Here is a 16,550-nt window from a genome sequence, read left to right as displayed (position 1 = left end):
TAATGTTTTTTCCAGACTCCTCTTTTTGGAAGAATCCACTTTCATGCAGTCTTTGGGAAAAGGCAGAGTGACTGAGAGAGAAGAAGACGCTGATTTTAAAATATAGAGTGAGGGTTTAATAATGATACAAACCCACGATATGTAACACCTCAAAGCAGCACATTGGCACAAAGTCAGAAGTAAGACAGCACTGAAGATAAAAACCTGTCTCAAAAAAATAAAGAATTAGAATAAATATCTCAATAAATAAATAAACAGGTAATATCTCATTAATTACTTTGAAACTAATAAATACGTACATTTGAAAATATGCACATTGGCAGAAATCAATAACCCCAAAAAAAAGAAATCGTACTTAATACAGAGTTACTTAGAAATCATAAGTTCTTGATTACTCAAATCAAAAGGCACATTTATTAAGATGTAAGAATGGGGCCTGCAGTTGTGATCACATGACTGTCAGTACTCTAACACCATTTCTGGACCAGAAGTAACAAACTGTGTGCAATGGCTTTACTAGTTCTGTATGTCTGCACCATTTAGTGAACGTGTGTGAATGTGTGTGCACATCTATGCATTGCAGATTTGTCGGGGGGGGGGGGCTGAGTTTGTGTTCCCTGCCTTTTGTCTGATTTAAACATGGAACAACATTGTTAGCAGGCTGGCCTGGCAGGGACGACAACCGTCCGATAACTGAGAGGTCGAGGTCGTGTGTCCTAACTCCAAACCCCACCATCTGCTCGCTTCACTCACTTTAAGTCACTTTGGATAAAAGTTCTTGGCAAAACCTAAAATGTAAATAATCAGGTGAAGCTTCTGAAAGGTTCATTCTGCCATAATTTAAGGTTTATTAGCTGATTCCTTCCTTTTGTAGTGTAACTCATCAACACTGGTTCAGATATTGTCATCGTATGATGCTTGAAGCATTTACATCTTGATTCTTTATCTACGATAGCAACATCTTTAGTGATTTGACGCCTTGTTCTTATGAATCCTAGTTGCATTTAGTCAAGAGGCAAACTTCTGTAGATAAACTGGTGTCTCAAACCTCTTGTGTAATAAATCTCACTTTGCTTGATTGTTAAACACTGGTGAAAAGCGGAGGCAGCACACGAGGCCCTTGCTCTTTGATTCTGAGGAGTTTACACAATACACCTGATATTTTAGAGGAGAATTATTAGGATTCCTTTGACAAGCTAATCTACCCTCATCTTCCCGTGGCCAGAAGTAGAAAAATATTCCATTGATCTGCAAAATAAACACAGAAATGTAACGAATATCATCTGAAGCATTTTTTTAAATGCCTGGGGGTGAATTTAGTCCAATGGTAAACTTACAAATATCATAATCTTTTGTACCCTCAGAACTTTGGGTGGAATAAGAATTTGAAGGATTGTTTCCAACTCTGGGACAGTTTGAAAAAGGGTTTGGGCAGGACTTAAAATAGCAGCTTTTATTTTTAACTTCATACTTAAAGCAACATTCAGCAAACACTGTTCCCGAACAAAGAAACCTCCACCATTTTTCTTTTTCAAGTTGTTTCCTGATTACAGGGTCAACAGTCTGCAGCACTCATGTTTAACGCATGTGAGCTACGTGCTGCTGCTCAAAGACAAGTGTGTTCCTGTTTCTCTATCAAACACGTTGAGACAACCACAGTATTCAGTTCCAACTCTTTTCAATTTCTACGCAAGTAGTTTTTCCTAACGTGAGCGACTGGTTCTAAAATACTCTCTCAATACATTGTTCATTGCACTTGTTTTTTTTTTGGGTGGCTTCTCATTCAAAAAAATGGGGTGGGGTGTATATTAGGGAGAATAAACTTGTTCAGAGGCCTCAGTTGTAAGCACCTTGACTGATTCAACACGTAAGGTGGACGAATGTGATGTTTTCTATGATTAATATTGAAATAACATGTAGAAATGAAATATGTCCAGAGTGAGGGAGTTTAAAGTTCGACACACGTTTGTGATTTCTTTTCAGAAAACAAAACTATTCTTGTGTTTGGTTACATAATGTCACATTATGACTTTTAAGTCTTTGTGGTTGTCATTGCAACTTCCCCTAACTATAATTGACCCTTTGCGTTCGACAACTTTTTCCTCCAGTGGTCAACTGCTCCAATGCTGATAGGTTTTTGAAGAATGCACTCACTCTTTCTCCCTCTTTCCAAAACTTTCTCCTTGACCAGGGTTTGAGAAACATCTGAGGTAAAATTAGAGGTAAAGGGTGATATCTCATCATCAACAGGCCAACATGAAACAAATAACTCCCCCAAGATCTTGTGTTTGTGAATACGTGATAGTGTGTGCCACAGGGGGTTCTGTCAATATGTTTTACATTTAATAAAATATACCAATTAAAATTATTACAATCATATATATAAACATCTTTTGTTTTTTGTGGTTTTCTTTCTAAATAAAAAAAAACGGACATTTGAAACAGTGTACACATCATCTTTGCCTCTGCCCCTCTTGAAGTCCTTGACTGCTAACTGTAGATCAGCCAACCCTCGGTAAATCCACCATGAAGGCTCCAGATGACTCCCACAGAGCCTGGTCTGAGTGCAGCGCACCTTCAGCAGGCATGGACCAGTGAGGAAGGCCCCAGGTTGAAGAGAGAAAGAGCAGAATGCAGTGGAAGGCCGTGGGGCTTTGGAGGGCCGCATTGAAGGTCTGGGTCAACTGAGAGCACTGTTCCACCTGCTGAGCTCCACCTCCTCTGTCCCTACAGATGCTCTCTTCTCTCAACACCCAAACCCCCTTTGGTCCAGGGAACCCCTCCCACCCCAGAGCCTGGCCTCATCGGACCGCCTTGTGCTTTCCCCCGCAGCAGCCACACCTCTCTCCACACCGCAGGCAGGCGCGCAAAGGCAGGTAGCAGCACATGCAGGGCACGAAGAGCGACAGGGCCAGGAGGGCCAACCAGCGGGCACAGCAAAGGGGGTGTGGGTGGCCCCCCATCGAGTCATCACACGAGCAAGGCTCCCAGAATTCTCCCTCAGAGTCCGACATGCAGTGGTAGAGCAGACTCTCTGCGCACCACACACAGGTCCACTGGCGTAGGCAGTGCAGGGCCGGGTCTGGGGCATCTCTGCAGCGGCCCCGCCCGTTTTCTGAAGCACTGAAAACAGAGCGGCAGTACACACAGCGAGATGAGCATGACGATGACCCCTGAGGACAGGGGCTGTCGTCATCGGGGGATATAGCCCCAGGGTCGCCGCTGCTTGCCCCTCCTCCTCTCTTACGAGTCCGCGACCGGGGTGTGGCCAGTGAGGTGTGGATGCAGCATGGAGAGGGCGAGCCTTTGGCCGTCTCCTGGGGTGAGCCGGCACCTGAGGACACGCCTGACACAGCATTGGGCATGGACATACAGGTTGGTGAGGACGAGGACAGACGCTGTGACGCTTTACTGTCCAAGCTCACTGTCACCTCACAGCCTGCCGTCCCCACTCCTGCCAGCTCCTTCTCAAAGCGAACCACGCAAAGCTCTGACTTGTCCTGCAGACTCCCTCCACCACCAACAACCACACCCCCAGTCAGCCCCCCTACCATAGTCCTGGTGGACCCTGCCCGTCGGTAGTCCTCATAACCTCTAGAACCCCACAGGTCTTTGCATGGGTCCACACTGCGAAGGTCCCCCTCTTCCAGCAGAGAAATGGTGGGTGAGAGTGGGGACAGAGGGGATGAGGCTGGGGGACCCACAGGAGGAGTCGGTGGGGCAGGAGGCGGGGGTGGGGGTGCTGGGGGATTCAACACAGCCGTCATTTGTGAGAGCTGGTGCTGTCCCGGCCTTGTGTGGATCTGTGGACAGGTTATAGAATTACAGAATGAGTCAGGAACAGTGTGATTACAGCTTTTCACCTCTAGGGTTAGAAAGTGGATAAAAATGACTCCTGTGGGACGTCAGCAAGTCACATGAGAGGAGTTAAAGATGGGACAGAGAAAAATACCAAGTCATGACACGAATCAGAATGATGAACCTGAATATCAACAGAATATATCTGCTTTAAAATTTAGATCATTTTGTTAAGGCCCAGATCCCAGAACCCTCTGTAAGAAGTCTCCTTTTATAGTACTCATCGTTGGAGGGACAAGGGTTTGGGCAGAGAAACTTTGAGCATCATATTATCACACTGACCAATGAGTTACCTGAGCAGGTGTCTGCGTGGTGACAGCATGGCTGGATCCAAAGCTAAACTCCTCCGACAGCACGAAGCAGGTAGACGACGACTCGCTCGTCACTATGGTGATGGGTTTGGGAAGCATCTCCTTTCTGCTGTTGGATGATGACTCACTTCCTGTATGGGACTGGCAGAGGCCGCATGTCATCCAGGAAGTCAAAAACACCAATAACAGCACTGGGGCCCATATGGAAGAGTAAATTAACCCTATTTGTTTCAGTCAGGAACTGCTCAGATACTCACAGCTTGGCCGTCATCCTCTGTGTCGGCTTCTTCTGGTGTTGATGATGAGGGTGAGTCCGAGCCTTGACGATGATACAAAAGAAGAGATGATTTCGGTTTTTCAGGATGTTTTCTAAAGCTGATTCAAAGACAAATGGTTTCTAAATGAGGCTCAAGCATCTGTACCTCTGTCGAGCTTGTCTATGACAGCCTGCAGCCCCTTCTCAAAGGAGATGGCGTCGGCAGGACTCTGGAACGTGAGGCCAAACTTTCGATCCTCCACTCGCCAGTGATGGAAGATGGGGTTCACCTTGTTGTACACTAAACCCCTCTGCACGGCACACTCCAACACGGGCTAAACACACAAACAGCAACCCCAGGAACACGTGCAGTTAGTTTACCACTCCAAGATGTACACAATCCCCCAACACCACATGCATCTCCAGTCTTCAGGAGGTGTTGAGGAGCAACACGTGGCACCAAAGACAGCCATAACACACACGCACACACTCACTGCTCGGTCTCGCAGCCGTTCTCCACGTATGATGTATTCTCTCCGCCCCCTGCCGTCATGTGTCCGCCCCTTACATATGACCACATGACTGAGGCCTCCACCTCCAAGGGGCACCCAACCGCCACTGGAGTCATCACGTGTCATCACCACTGCACGAACACGCACACTGTCAGGGAAGCCAGGAGAGTGAGCAGATTAAACACACCCATACATGTAGGTGCACACGCTAGATATACATGCAGGTTTTAAAAACAACAATCCAACATCCACAGCCAATACAGTGAAGAAAAAGCAGAGTAAAATTCAGAGTGACGACAGTTTTCATCTTTGTTGAACTAAGATAACATGATGAAGACGTGTTGAAGCGACAGATTGGCCTGTTGCAACATGACAAATCAAATGCATCATACAGCAACAGTAAGGGCTTATTATAAAAACAGTACATGCAGATTACTGAGAGAAATCTGATTTGAATTGGCATGAGAAAAATAAGAAATATGTATTCTAACATGTCTGCTGCCGTATGAGAATTAAAGCTGGGATGATGAGAATAAAGAGAGAAAGAAATCCAATGTTGTTGTAGGGGAAGAGAAATGGTCAAATGGGAGGATGGAGGGAGGGAGGGAGGGAGGGAGGAAGAATGAGTGTTTCCCAGATAGATGTATCAATGAACGCACCCATTCGCCATCAGAGGGCCCGGCATCGGCTCGACATGTGCATGAAATGTGCGCACATACAGCTGCGTCTTTTTTTGTTGTTGTTATCAAATCAAGGCCTTTACATTTTTAAATTGTTGCCTTATCATTGTTATTCCTCCTCCATGCAGACTCTCATTCTCTCCATTCCGCCCCTGCTGCACACGCTCATTAAACACACCCCGATATCATGTTATGTGTTTTTTTATGAATGGGACAGGAGGAGGACAAGGATCGACGCCGCCGCCGCTGCTTCATATCCTCACCACACATTTTATTATAAGGCCTTTAATAAAATGTGGAGAGAGACAGAGACAGAGAGAGAGAGAGAAAGGGAAGAATGAACGAGTGGGTGAGAGGATGGAGAGGAAACGAGGGATGGGGGGAGGGGGGCCGATTGGAAAAGGGAAGGAGGAGAGGAGGGGTGAGGATGTGGGAGAGCGACGGAGGGAGAGAGAGAGAGAAAAATCACATTTCATTCATAAAGTTTGGCTTTAAAAAAATCATAATGAAACCCCGAGACACGTTGATGAAAATCTCAACGCCTCCATCCCTCCCTCGTCTCTCTGCAGCCATGTCTTGAATGACGCGACGCTGCCTCCAAATAAAAAAATAAAAGAAGGAAACTCGCCATGTTTCTTTTTCCTCCTCAAACATTTTTTACGCACCGACTCTTTTCATCTTTTGATACAAATTGTTACATTTCCAGATCGTCGCAGAGGCTCCAGAACGCGTCCTGTCGTTTCTTATATCCTCTTGTGCGCGTGCAGACAGCGTCTCCTCCACATGCAGGAGCAACATTTATCCCACTTTGGCACGGAATGGATTCACATCTGAGTCACACATGACGGGAGGGTGGTGTTGATTCAAGGCGACGTGATGGTGTTTTTATTCCTGCTCCACTGCTGTGAGAATAAAGTGCATGATGCTGGTTTGGTGTCACACTGATGGCGCTGGTGTTCTGTCTTATCCATTTCCTGGCGGATGGTGTGAGTGTGTCTAAACACACATATGTATATACATATATATATATATATTATATATATATATATACATACATATATACATATGTACATATATACATATATATATACACATATATACATATATATGTATATATACACATGTATGTGCAATGTTAAAAATGAAAATGTAAGGACTTACTCGCCCTCCATGGCTCGCTGTTGCCCGCCGCTTGCAGCAGCCCACCCCAGGGTCTCCTCTCTCTCTCTCTCCCTCTCTGTCTCCCTCTCTCTCTCTCTTTTATCCCCCTTTCAGGAAACGCTCGCTCACATTCTCTCTCTATCTCCTCTCATTTTCCTTAATCTTCCCCTCTCTCCACCTTGATGTCGTTTCGGTGTATCAGGATAGGCTTGAGGTTGCAGCAGCCATTTTCCGCTGGCAGCATCCTCCCTCCCTCTCTCTCCCTCCCTCCCTCCTCTCTCTCTCTTCAAATCACTCCCTCGCTTGTACCCTCTCTCTCTCTCTCTCTCTACCTGCCCTGTGCCAACACATCCGCACTAATCATTGACAGCATCGTGGCTTTAGGAAGGACTATATAGTTTGTCAGTGGCACCGTGTGATTTAAAATCATTGAGAGCCAGTGACTGATGTGGATGTATGAGCAGCAACGTGGGTGGTTAAATGAAAAGCTGTGTAAACCTTCCATGACCTCCTTCTATTCTCAAACAAATTCTATAAAGCTATTTTAAATATATTGATAGGTAAAAACATTATGTTTCCTACATTGCATCGTTGCTGCCATTTCTGTTCCTTTTTTAATTATACACAAGCACATGATTATTTAATTTAAAAAAACAGTGTGTATGATGTAGTTTTTCTTCATAAACAGGAAAGAGGACACATTCTGTTCCAGCTAGTGTCCTTCATAGGATCCTTGTGTTGAGGTTTCAGCACCATGGACAGCAGCACCTCTTAAAGGAATAGTTCACCCCAAAAAGAAAATGCACTCAATATCCACTCACCATTATGCCAATGGAGGGATGGGCGAAGTGTTTAAGTGCACAAAACACTTTCGGAGTCTCAAGTTTAACAGCGTTGCAGACAAATCCAATCCAATTGAAGTAACTGGTGACAGATTCTTCAAAAAAACCCTGATAGAATTAAAACACAACATGCCTCCATACTGCTCCTGTGGTATCATCCAAGTGTCCCAAAGCCCTGACATTTAAATTCCACGTGAAACAAGGTCATTTACACCATGTTTTTAGCCTAAATGTCCTCTTTAACACCTCGGCCAACGCAGCTCCGGAGGAGGATACATTTAGGATCATAACATGGTGTAAATGACGCACCTTCAGATCAAATTTGGATGTCGGGGCTTGCGAACACTTGGATGACACTGCAGGAGCAGTATGGAGGCATCTTATGTTTTCTTATCTTGATTTTTTACATTTGATAAGTGGTCACTATTTACTTCATTTGTATTGGATTTGGCTGCAACACTGTTTACTCCTGAAACTTTACAAGTGTTTTGTGGACTCAAACACTTCACCCACCCCTCTATCGGCATAGTGGTGAGTAAACAGAGTGAATTTTCTTTTTTCGGTGAAATATCCCTTTAAAGACACAGCAACATTTGTGTAATCAGTAAAATTATAGATGTTAACTATAAGAATGAAGTTATTTTATTTATTAAGATCCATAAATAAGCTATTGTAATCACAAGCGTTTTTATGTGTTCATGTTGTCTGGCCGCCTTGTCACGCTGCATCCTGCTGATTGTTATTTCTCATATATTTACTTTTCTTGCTTTGCTGTCAATGCCCTTTGTAAACTCTGTTTTTAAAAAGTGCTATATAAATAAAGTGTATTATTATAATTTTACTGTAAGGAGAACCTGGGCTAGTTTTTTGTTTTTATTATGTTTTTTCACTTAGAATAAAAGAGAGATTTCAAGGTCTCAATGCAATAAGACCAGTCTGCGCATGACGATAAAGAATAAGAGAAAAAGGACTAAAAAATGTTTTTTTTTATGTTTTACATATTTTAGTGCTTTTAAAAAAATGTTTATCTCATTCATAAACAAAATCAATCGTCTATATTGTATATATATATATATATATATTTATAAAAATTCATCTGTGAATAACAGTATAGCTAAAATTATTAAGTTCTATATAAAACATTTTGAAAAGTAACTTAATACAACAACAAAAGATGTATTTAAGTGTTCAATTTCTGAGTTACAGGATGTGGTTATTTTTTTATAAATATAAAATATTTGTTTTAAAAATGTATTTCATGGGTATTATTTATCATCTTAAAGTGAGTTTCTTATGGAGGTGCCCAAAGGTGTTGTTACAGTATTAATAAATGTTCAGCAGAACATTAGGTTAGCAGCTGTTGTTAAAGTTTATTAATGCCTTATAATTTATATATATTAAAAATTAGGAAATGAAAAATTGACCATTATTAAATATTAATCATACATCTAAATGGCAGACTAACTATTAGTGATATATGGTGGGCAAAATTAAATCTTTGCGCACAAATTCCTCAGCATTGATGATTGCCCAAACAAGTGTGAGCTTCCTCTGGTCACCACTGAAATAGCTGAAGCTTGCTCAGCACTGAGAAGGCTACAAGATGAGGAGGAATGAGAGAAGATATTAATGTCTCGCTTCCTGGGAAAGTTTGAATTGTAATTTTTCAAAAAGGTAGTCACTCAAACAATTTATTCTCTAAATTATTTATTGCAGACAAAGACTTTCATTGTAAGATCAACTGGATTACAAACCATCTAGGGAGGAAGAGGCATTACCATTTAGAAAACACTCAATACAATGGCAATTCTTTCAGTTGCTAGGATACAAGGCAAGGGCAATACATTTCTGTGAACTCTAATAACGAGAAATTGAACTTTGTATACAAAAAGAGTTTTGCTTAAATTTGTGGAAAAAATGCTGAGCTGTGTTGATAGTTTTGTGTGACACTGAAAGGCAAAAGTCAGGGTGGTGATGAAAAGGTTTTTTTTGGTCACAAGCTGGGAATGACCCATGAAAACCTCAATTTTAATATTAGACAGATAGCTTCTTGAATAAAATAATTAAATGTAACATATAAACCCTTATATGTTTAATAAAAGTAGATATACAACTGCTAAACAGAATGCCACCTGTGATACTGTGATACCTGTGATAGTTTTGTTCCCCATGTTTCAAAATGACAGCAAACAGGAAGACCTGTTGATAGGTGTGAGAATACAGGAAAAATAGATGCTGATCGAGTTTCGAGGTATAGCCAACACATCCACCACACCAGCAAAAGAATGAAGTCATAACCCTCAGGGAAACTGCATCGGAGCTGACTGGATGTATACTGGATCAGCGTCGTGTGTGTCTGAGTGTGTCTGTACATGGTTGAGTGTGTTCCTGGGGGCGGATTACACAATCATTTCCAGCTGTCGTGCATATTCGATGACCTGTTGTGCCAGCTCAGTAGAGGGAATGGTCACCTCTTCTGTACGCTGCTGCTGACTGGTGAAAGAATAGTAACCATCTGGGCTTAAACTCCATCCTCTCTGAAATGGAATAAACAGTCACTTTTTTACCATTTTACTCTCTGTAGGAAGGAGCTTGTTAAATAATGTAAACGGTTAACTAAAGGTTAAACAATAATAATCGATTGTTCCAAGTAAACTCTGGCTTTTCCACCTTACTTAAATTGTGATATTAACCGCCATTTATTTAAATGCTACATATTGGACTAAGTCATCAAGGTTCATTTACATTTGGCTTGTTCTTGTTTTTCAACATTCAAAAGGCTTTTACTATTAAAACCATTTTAAAATGACACTGCAAGTTCAGATTTCACAGCACAAGGTACAAGAGAAATTATGAAGAAACATCATCATTGTAATGACACCTACAAAGTGAAATGTAGAAACATGTAGTATTTGAATTAATATCTGTAGGCATATGTTTTCATCTTGCATCTGCAGGTAGTACTTAATGTATACTTTAAGCTTGCTTCCCACATTAAAAAGAAAATATACCTTCTTGGCATAGTCAGTCATCTTTTTTGGGGTACTGAAGAAAAGCACTCGAGTGGCTTCACCAAACTGGATCTGCTCATATGCTTTCTCTATGCAACCTGCGATCTCATCACTGCAATTGAAAAGGTCAGTTATATTTTAAAGACAAGAAAAAGAAAAAAGATATTGGCTGAAGTGGTTATAAAACATACAGACGTGATGGCATCATAGAACAAGTGTAGAAATTATAACAGAATTGATATTAATCCTTACCGAATTGTGTCAAGCAGAATATCTATAAAAAATGTGTAGCTCTCGGCAGGAATGTTGCCTTTGGCAAGAAAGACCTTGTTGTAGCTTCCCTCCATCAAGTACTGAAAAGAGCATTAGAGGATGTAAAACATCAGTGGCATTGGCTTACAAGTTTTTATTAACAGTGTTAGTTTTGTGTAAATATAGAATTCACAGACCAGGCATGTCTGTGGGGTCTTTTTTGATCATTTAACCAATTACATAATGATGAAGCAAAATGAAACAATGGTTAGGTTAGGCTGCATGTCCCATTAAAATCTGTCCGGTAAATAAATAAGTAAATATGAACTATTGGAAACTTTCCTATAGTATGAAAACTGTATATGTAATACAACATTCGGGAGACAGAATATTATCTAAGTGAGTTAATTAATTTGTTTGAGGGAATCACTTCACTGTAATCCAGCTGCTAGCCTGCCACTAACCCTCCCTAATTGACTGGTCAAGACATGACAACCTGCAATCAGGTCCTGCTGCTGCAATAATGCAGCGATATTGATTTAGAAAATTAAGAGAAGCAAAATTATTAATTTTAAGGAACAAGCTTAGTAATTTAGGATTACTAAATTATTAATTGGTAGAAAAAATGTCAACATTTTGCATTTAATACTGGGAAATGCAGAATAAAAGTAAAATATAAAACCACAGATTTCTTAACTGGCTAAGAATAAACTGCAGTACCTGCTCTAAGGACACTGGGTGCCTGATGTATATGTTGGTCTGAATATCTCGTGCACTCAGTCGCTCAAGCTCTGTGTGAAACTCAGACACACGGTTCTGTGAGAGCAGGAAGAGCAGGTTCAGTCCAAGCAACTGGTGCATGTAGGCAGCTTCAGGCAGTTCATCCCTTGATGACAAAGTTAAAAAAAAAAAAGAGCTGTGTAAGAAGTGAATACCATGTCACAAAATTCATAGACAAGTGAAAAATGAAAAGGTGACATTACTTGTAATCAAAGTAGTAACATTTAAGCTGGGCCATGTATCTCTCGAAGGACGGGATGTCCTTCTTGAGGATACTCCACAAGGCTCCAATTTCAAGGACATCTCCTGAAACACATACACAGATCAGTATTACCGAGGGATATCTTCTTGAAAGCATCTTACTACTGAACAATTAATTAATATGAAAATGAACCTATACTCACGAGCTAAAATTAGCTGCTGCTTGGTGAGGGCAGACCCACTGGTAGGTAAAAAGTTCAGCTCCAGTAATGAAACCTGTCAAGAGATTTTGGTATTATTTTCCACAAAATGTCAGACTTTATGTGTCACTTTTGATAACCCAAAGACCTAAATTATGATATACGATTAAAACATGTATCATCAAAAACTGTTTTAAAAATTGGATGTCAGAAATAAAACACAAGATAATCTTTTATAATTCTGACTATGGGGAAACCTGTTATCTTACAAAACCATGGGGGTAGTAGAAAGTATTGCACATATAAATGAAGACTGGTGAGTTTGTAAAATGAAAAATAAAAGTAGTAGCTATAATTTAAAAAACAAAGTGTTGGCTGATGTATATACTGTATATATATATCAGTGCAACAAATCACATAATTAGTACCTAATTAGGAGCTCAGTGCTCTTGTTCTCTGTGTATTTGATTTATGACACTTCATATACACTGATATAACTTTCTATGTTGTTTGTCTCTTAATTGAAAAATAACAGTTTGCCTGCCTTTGATTGTTAAAATGTTAAAATGAGTCTGATAAGCCAGAGCACAATATGTCATGTAAATGTGAAGTATATATCAAGCATATTTTCAACAGGTTTTGATCACTTTTGGATAAAAAATAAACATTTAATATTTCTAAAAATGACTTAACTCATTTGAAAAAAATGACATCATGCTAGTACTATTGTCAACCATCCTTCATAAGCAAAATTATAAGAACATAAACATATTCTTGTAAACAGAATGTATACAACTTAAACAGGATTGTACATTTAAGATCTAAGAAACAGTTAAATGAAGATTGGTGAGTTTTTAAAAATGTCCTCGGAGCAAAAATAGCAGTTAGCAGCTATAATTTCGCAAACATTAAGTGTTAGCTGACTTATTGATAATATCAGAGCAACACATGACATAATTACTAATCGATTTACCTCCATTCAAATGTTTGTTTTGAATGTCAGACCCAGGTACAAACTAGCCGCACAATGAATTAGCGCTACAACGTTAGCAACACTTTAGTTACTGTCTTTCAGCTTTAATCTGTCGAACCCCAAAAAAACACGACACAGACCAAAATGCATTGTTTCCCAAACCCTAACAACGTTATTTTTCTGATTGACTACAAGAGCCTCGCGTTTATACAAACAGGAAACTACACATTAGCATTAGCCTGGCTAGCGTCTGAAGTTAGCCTCGTTAGCTAACAGCGCTAACAGCGCCTCATGCCATGTTCCTGGCTCCACACTATAAACTTAGAAACAGGTAAATCAGAGTCAGACTCCACCTTGAGTTTGATGAGCAGATCACCACATTTACTCAGGTTTGGGTTCTTCTTGTTCCACTCTCCCTTCAGGGTCTCGTACAGCCCCGCGGTCTCTTTCAACGCCATGGTGATTCTGCAAAATGAGCGACACCGGCCGTCGGAATACGTTAAAGCGACTGTCGTGAAACGCTCGTGTTGCCATGGTGCGTTTTTCCCACTGACGGCAGATTCAAAATGGCGGCGTTCGGCGCGGAGCGGTGGGTAAACGAGTTACCGAACCACACGATTTTCAAGAAAATACGAGAGAAGTCGGAGTCAGACAGTCTCCGGAGTAATGGGGGGGCCGCTAAAAACCTCACCTTCTGTCTGGGGGGAGACTTTTTCGTGTGGGACGACGTGGAGCGCCTGTTCTACACCACCAACCTCAGGCAGCTGAACGCGGAGGAGGGTCGCGGCAGCGGGGACTGTCAGACCCTCCTGTGCATCAACCCTCCGCTCTTCGAGGTGAACCGGGTGTCGCTGAGTCCCACCCAGCAGCACGTCGCTCTCGTCGGGCAGCGCGGCGTCTCGGTGCTGGAACTCCCGCAGCGCTGGGGGAAGAGGTCCGAGTTCGAGGGCGGACGGAGCGAGATCAACTGTAAGACGATCCCGGTGGCGGAGCGCTTCTTCACCAGCTCGCAGTCGGTGAGCCTGCGACAGGCGGCCTGGTACCCCAGCGACAACGACGAGCCCCACCTGGTGCTGCTCGCATCCGACAACACCATCAGATTTTACGGCCTGAAGTCGCCCCACACGCCGGTGAGAGTCCTGCCGCTGTCGCAGTCTGAAGATGACAGCAGCGCCCACCCTCCAGTCTGCTCCTACGCAGCTTCTCTGGGAGAGATCGCAGTGGCGTTTGACTTCGGGCCGGTGTCGTCTCCTCCTCGGCAGCTGGCCGCCCGCTTCCCCAAAGAGCAGCCGGTGTATCCCCTGTACATCCTCTATGAAAACGGGGAGACCTATGTGAGCTACACAAGCCAGACAACCGGTGTGAGTCTGAGCAAACCTGTGGGACCCCTCCCCATGTACCCTGCAGCAGAGGACAACTATGGCTATGATGCTTGTGCCATTCTCTGCTTGCCATGTGTGCCCAGTATCCTGGTCATCGCTACAGAGACGGGCACCCTGTACCACTGTGTGGTGCTGGAGCCTGAGGAAGAGGAGGAGACGCGGGCGGTGGAAAAGTGGATCAGAGGTGCAGAGGCAGGGCCAGCTCTCTATGTTTTCGAGTGTGTGGAGCTAGAGCTTACCCTCAAAGTAGCGACAGGAGAGGATGAGGAGCCTCCGGAGTTTGACTTCACCTGCCCGATCAGACTGCACAGAGATCCCCTGTGCCAGCACCGGTATCATTGCACCCACGAAGCAGGAGTGCACAGTGTGGGGTTGATCTGGGTCAACAAGCTGCAGAAGTTCCTCCAGTCGAATGAGGAGGATAAGGACAGTCTCCAGGAGCTGGCTGCTGAGAAGCGCTGCATCGTTGAGCACATTCTCTGCACCAGGCCACTCTTAACCAGTCAGTCAGCTCCGGTTCTTGGCTTTTTGATTGTGTCTGATCTTTCCCTTGGCGCCACCATGATCTGCATCACCAGCACCTACGAGTGCATCCTCTTGCCCCTGCTGAGCTCTATTCGCCCTCCTTCGCCTTCTCTGCTCTGCTCCCATCTAGGCCCGGGCTCTGTTAACTCCCCTCTGCGCGGGCTGGCCAACGACTCCTTTGAGCAGCACATCCGCAACATCCTGGCAAGAAGCTCCACCAATCCTCTTGTGCTAAAGGCAGGAGACAAGGATACATCACCACCCCCTCAGGAGTGTCTGCAGCTCCTCAGCAGAGCCACCCAGGTCTTCCGCGAGGAGTACATTCTCAAGCAGGACATGGCCCGCGAAGAGATGCAGAGAAGAGTAAAGCTCCTGACAGGCCAGAAGAAAAAGCAGCTGGAAGAGCTGGCTTTGTGCATGGAGGAGAGGAAGAGTCTGACAGAGGCAGCGGAGAGGCTGGCCGATAAGTACGAAGATGCAAAGTATCGGCAGGAAACCATTATGAACAGGGTTAAAAAAGTGCTGGTCAGTGTGCAAAGCCAACTGCCTGTCCTGTCCAACAGTGAGAAGGATATGAAGAAGGAGCTGCAGACCATCAGCGATCAACTGAAGCACCTGGATAACTGCATCAAGCAGGTGAACATGAAGATGGAATACCAGAAGACACAGGTGGACAAGGATGCGCCTGCAGCCAGGACATCGGTCTCTCTCAACGCCCAGCAGAAAAAGGTTGTCCAGGATGTCCTCAGAGAACAGGGACAGCAAATCGGTGACATGATGAAGCAGATAAAGGACATAAAAAACCACTTCAGCTTCTGAGCACTGCAGACATCACCAAAAATGTGTTCGGGTTTTGAATGTTCGGACATTTTGATAAGAACCTCAGTGCTTTTGCTCTCAGTGTATTTGATTTGATTTCATATACATTGATATAATTTTCTATGTTGCTTGTTCTCTCAATTGAAAAATAACAGTTGTGCTGTCAATGTTTCTAAATGTCAAGTTTGATTTAGTCATAGCAGAATATGTCATGTAAATGCAGCTAAAATTTGAAATATATAAAAAATATTTTCAACAGGTTTTTGTCACTTTTGGATAAAAAATAAACTTTAAACATTTCTATTTCTGACTTTACTCATTTGAGAAAAATTACATCAGCCTAGTTCTATTGTCCATCATCTTTCATAAGCAAAACTATCAGAGAATTTAAAAAAAAACAGATTGACTGAAACATTCACAAACAAAATTGTAAACAAGACATACCATATTTTACAGTGTGAGAGGATGCAAAAGAATGTTCACTGACTAGTAAAATGAAAATTGTCATTAATAATCAAGAGACCAATAACTCATGTATTTCCCAAAAGAAATGGGGTCACATTCATAGTCCTTGTTATATCCAGCTGTGTCTTATAAATTACATTATTAAGATATACTAGGGTTACAGTGACATTTCAACAGTCTGTAAGACACCAACTTGATGTGACCCACTGATGAAACCTGTTTCATCGATATAGGTTTATGATAAAATGCACTTTTGGTCATCTGTGATGACTTCAGGTCCAGCACGAACACGAGGCAGTAGAATGTCACTCAGTTGAGCAAA

The 16,550-nt window shown here is 42.6% G+C and overlaps 3 protein-coding genes across 4 annotated transcripts; 1 reads left to right on the top strand and 2 right to left on the bottom strand.

The window, feature by feature from the left end:
* Window positions 1–126: 126 nt before the first annotated feature.
* On the bottom strand, window positions 127–6,940 carry spred3 (sprouty related EVH1 domain containing 3). 2 transcript variants are annotated; one of them, XM_069534423.1, is made up of 7 exons: window positions 6,779–6,940; window positions 6,283–6,519; window positions 4,920–5,085; window positions 4,592–4,760; window positions 4,427–4,488; window positions 4,152–4,310; window positions 127–3,803 (listed from the first exon to the last, which is right to left on the bottom strand). In XM_069534423.1, exons 3-7 carry the CDS (start codon window positions 5,061–5,063, stop codon window positions 2,802–2,804), a joined length of 1,536 nt encoding a protein of 511 aa, XP_069390524.1. In that variant the 5' UTR covers window positions 5,064–5,085; window positions 6,283–6,519; window positions 6,779–6,940; the 3' UTR covers window positions 127–2,801. The 2 variants fall into 2 exon arrangements, with proteins under 2 accessions (XP_069390524.1, XP_019943756.2); XM_020088197.2 differs by lacking the exon at window positions 6,283–6,519 and having other exon boundaries at window positions 128–3,803.
* A 2,370-nt stretch (window positions 6,941–9,310) lies between these two features.
* Window positions 9,311–13,548, bottom strand: psmd8 (proteasome 26S subunit, non-ATPase 8). Its single transcript, XM_020088365.2, has 7 exons — window positions 13,391–13,548; window positions 12,068–12,140; window positions 11,867–11,969; window positions 11,604–11,769; window positions 10,884–10,984; window positions 10,632–10,743; window positions 9,311–10,157 (listed from the first exon to the last, which is right to left on the bottom strand). Exons 1-7 carry the CDS (start codon window positions 13,493–13,495, stop codon window positions 10,020–10,022), a joined length of 798 nt encoding a protein of 265 aa, XP_019943924.1. The 5' UTR covers window positions 13,496–13,548; the 3' UTR covers window positions 9,311–10,019.
* Window positions 13,549–13,569: 21 nt separating this feature from the next.
* nup88 (nucleoporin 88) lies at window positions 13,570–16,066 on the top strand. The gene has a single exon (XM_020088364.2). The coding sequence runs from the start codon at window positions 13,604–13,606 to the stop codon at window positions 15,761–15,763; it is 2,160 nt and encodes a 719-aa protein (XP_019943923.1). The 5' UTR covers window positions 13,570–13,603; the 3' UTR covers window positions 15,764–16,066.
* The last annotated feature ends 484 nt before the right edge of the window (window positions 16,067–16,550 follow it).

Source organism: Paralichthys olivaceus, chromosome 11 (assembly GCF_024713975.1).
Source record: "Paralichthys olivaceus isolate ysfri-2021 chromosome 11, ASM2471397v2, whole genome shotgun sequence".
NCBI lineage: Eukaryota > Metazoa > Chordata > Actinopteri > Pleuronectiformes > Paralichthyidae > Paralichthys > Paralichthys olivaceus.
Note: the sequence above shows the minus strand (reverse complement) of the source record. Positions and strands in the feature narration are given on the sequence as shown.

Coding starts and splice junctions, on each gene's coding strand:
- spred3 (XM_020088197.2), bottom strand. Junction 4,489..4,591: donor CATAGACAAGCTCGACAGAG/GTACAGATGCTT, acceptor ATCATCGTCAAG/GCTCGGACTCACCCTCATCA. Junction 3,804..4,151: donor CCACGCAGACACCTGCTCAG/GTAACTCATTGG, acceptor ACCTGTCCACAG/ATCCACACAAGGCCGGGACA.
- psmd8 (XM_020088365.2), bottom strand. CDS start 13,495: ATGGCGTTGAAAGAGACCGCGGGGCTGTACGAGACCCTGAAGGGAGAG. Junction 10,744..10,883: donor ATTCTGCTTGACACAATTCG/GTAAGGATTAAT, acceptor TTTCAATTGCAG/TGATGAGATCGCAGGTTGCA. Junction 10,158..10,631: donor TGACTGACTATGCCAAGAAG/GTATATTTTCTT, acceptor ATTCCATTTCAG/AGAGGATGGAGTTTAAGCCC.
- nup88 (XM_020088364.2), top strand. CDS start 13,604: ATGGCGGCGTTCGGCGCGGAGCGGTGGGTAAACGAGTTACCGAACCAC.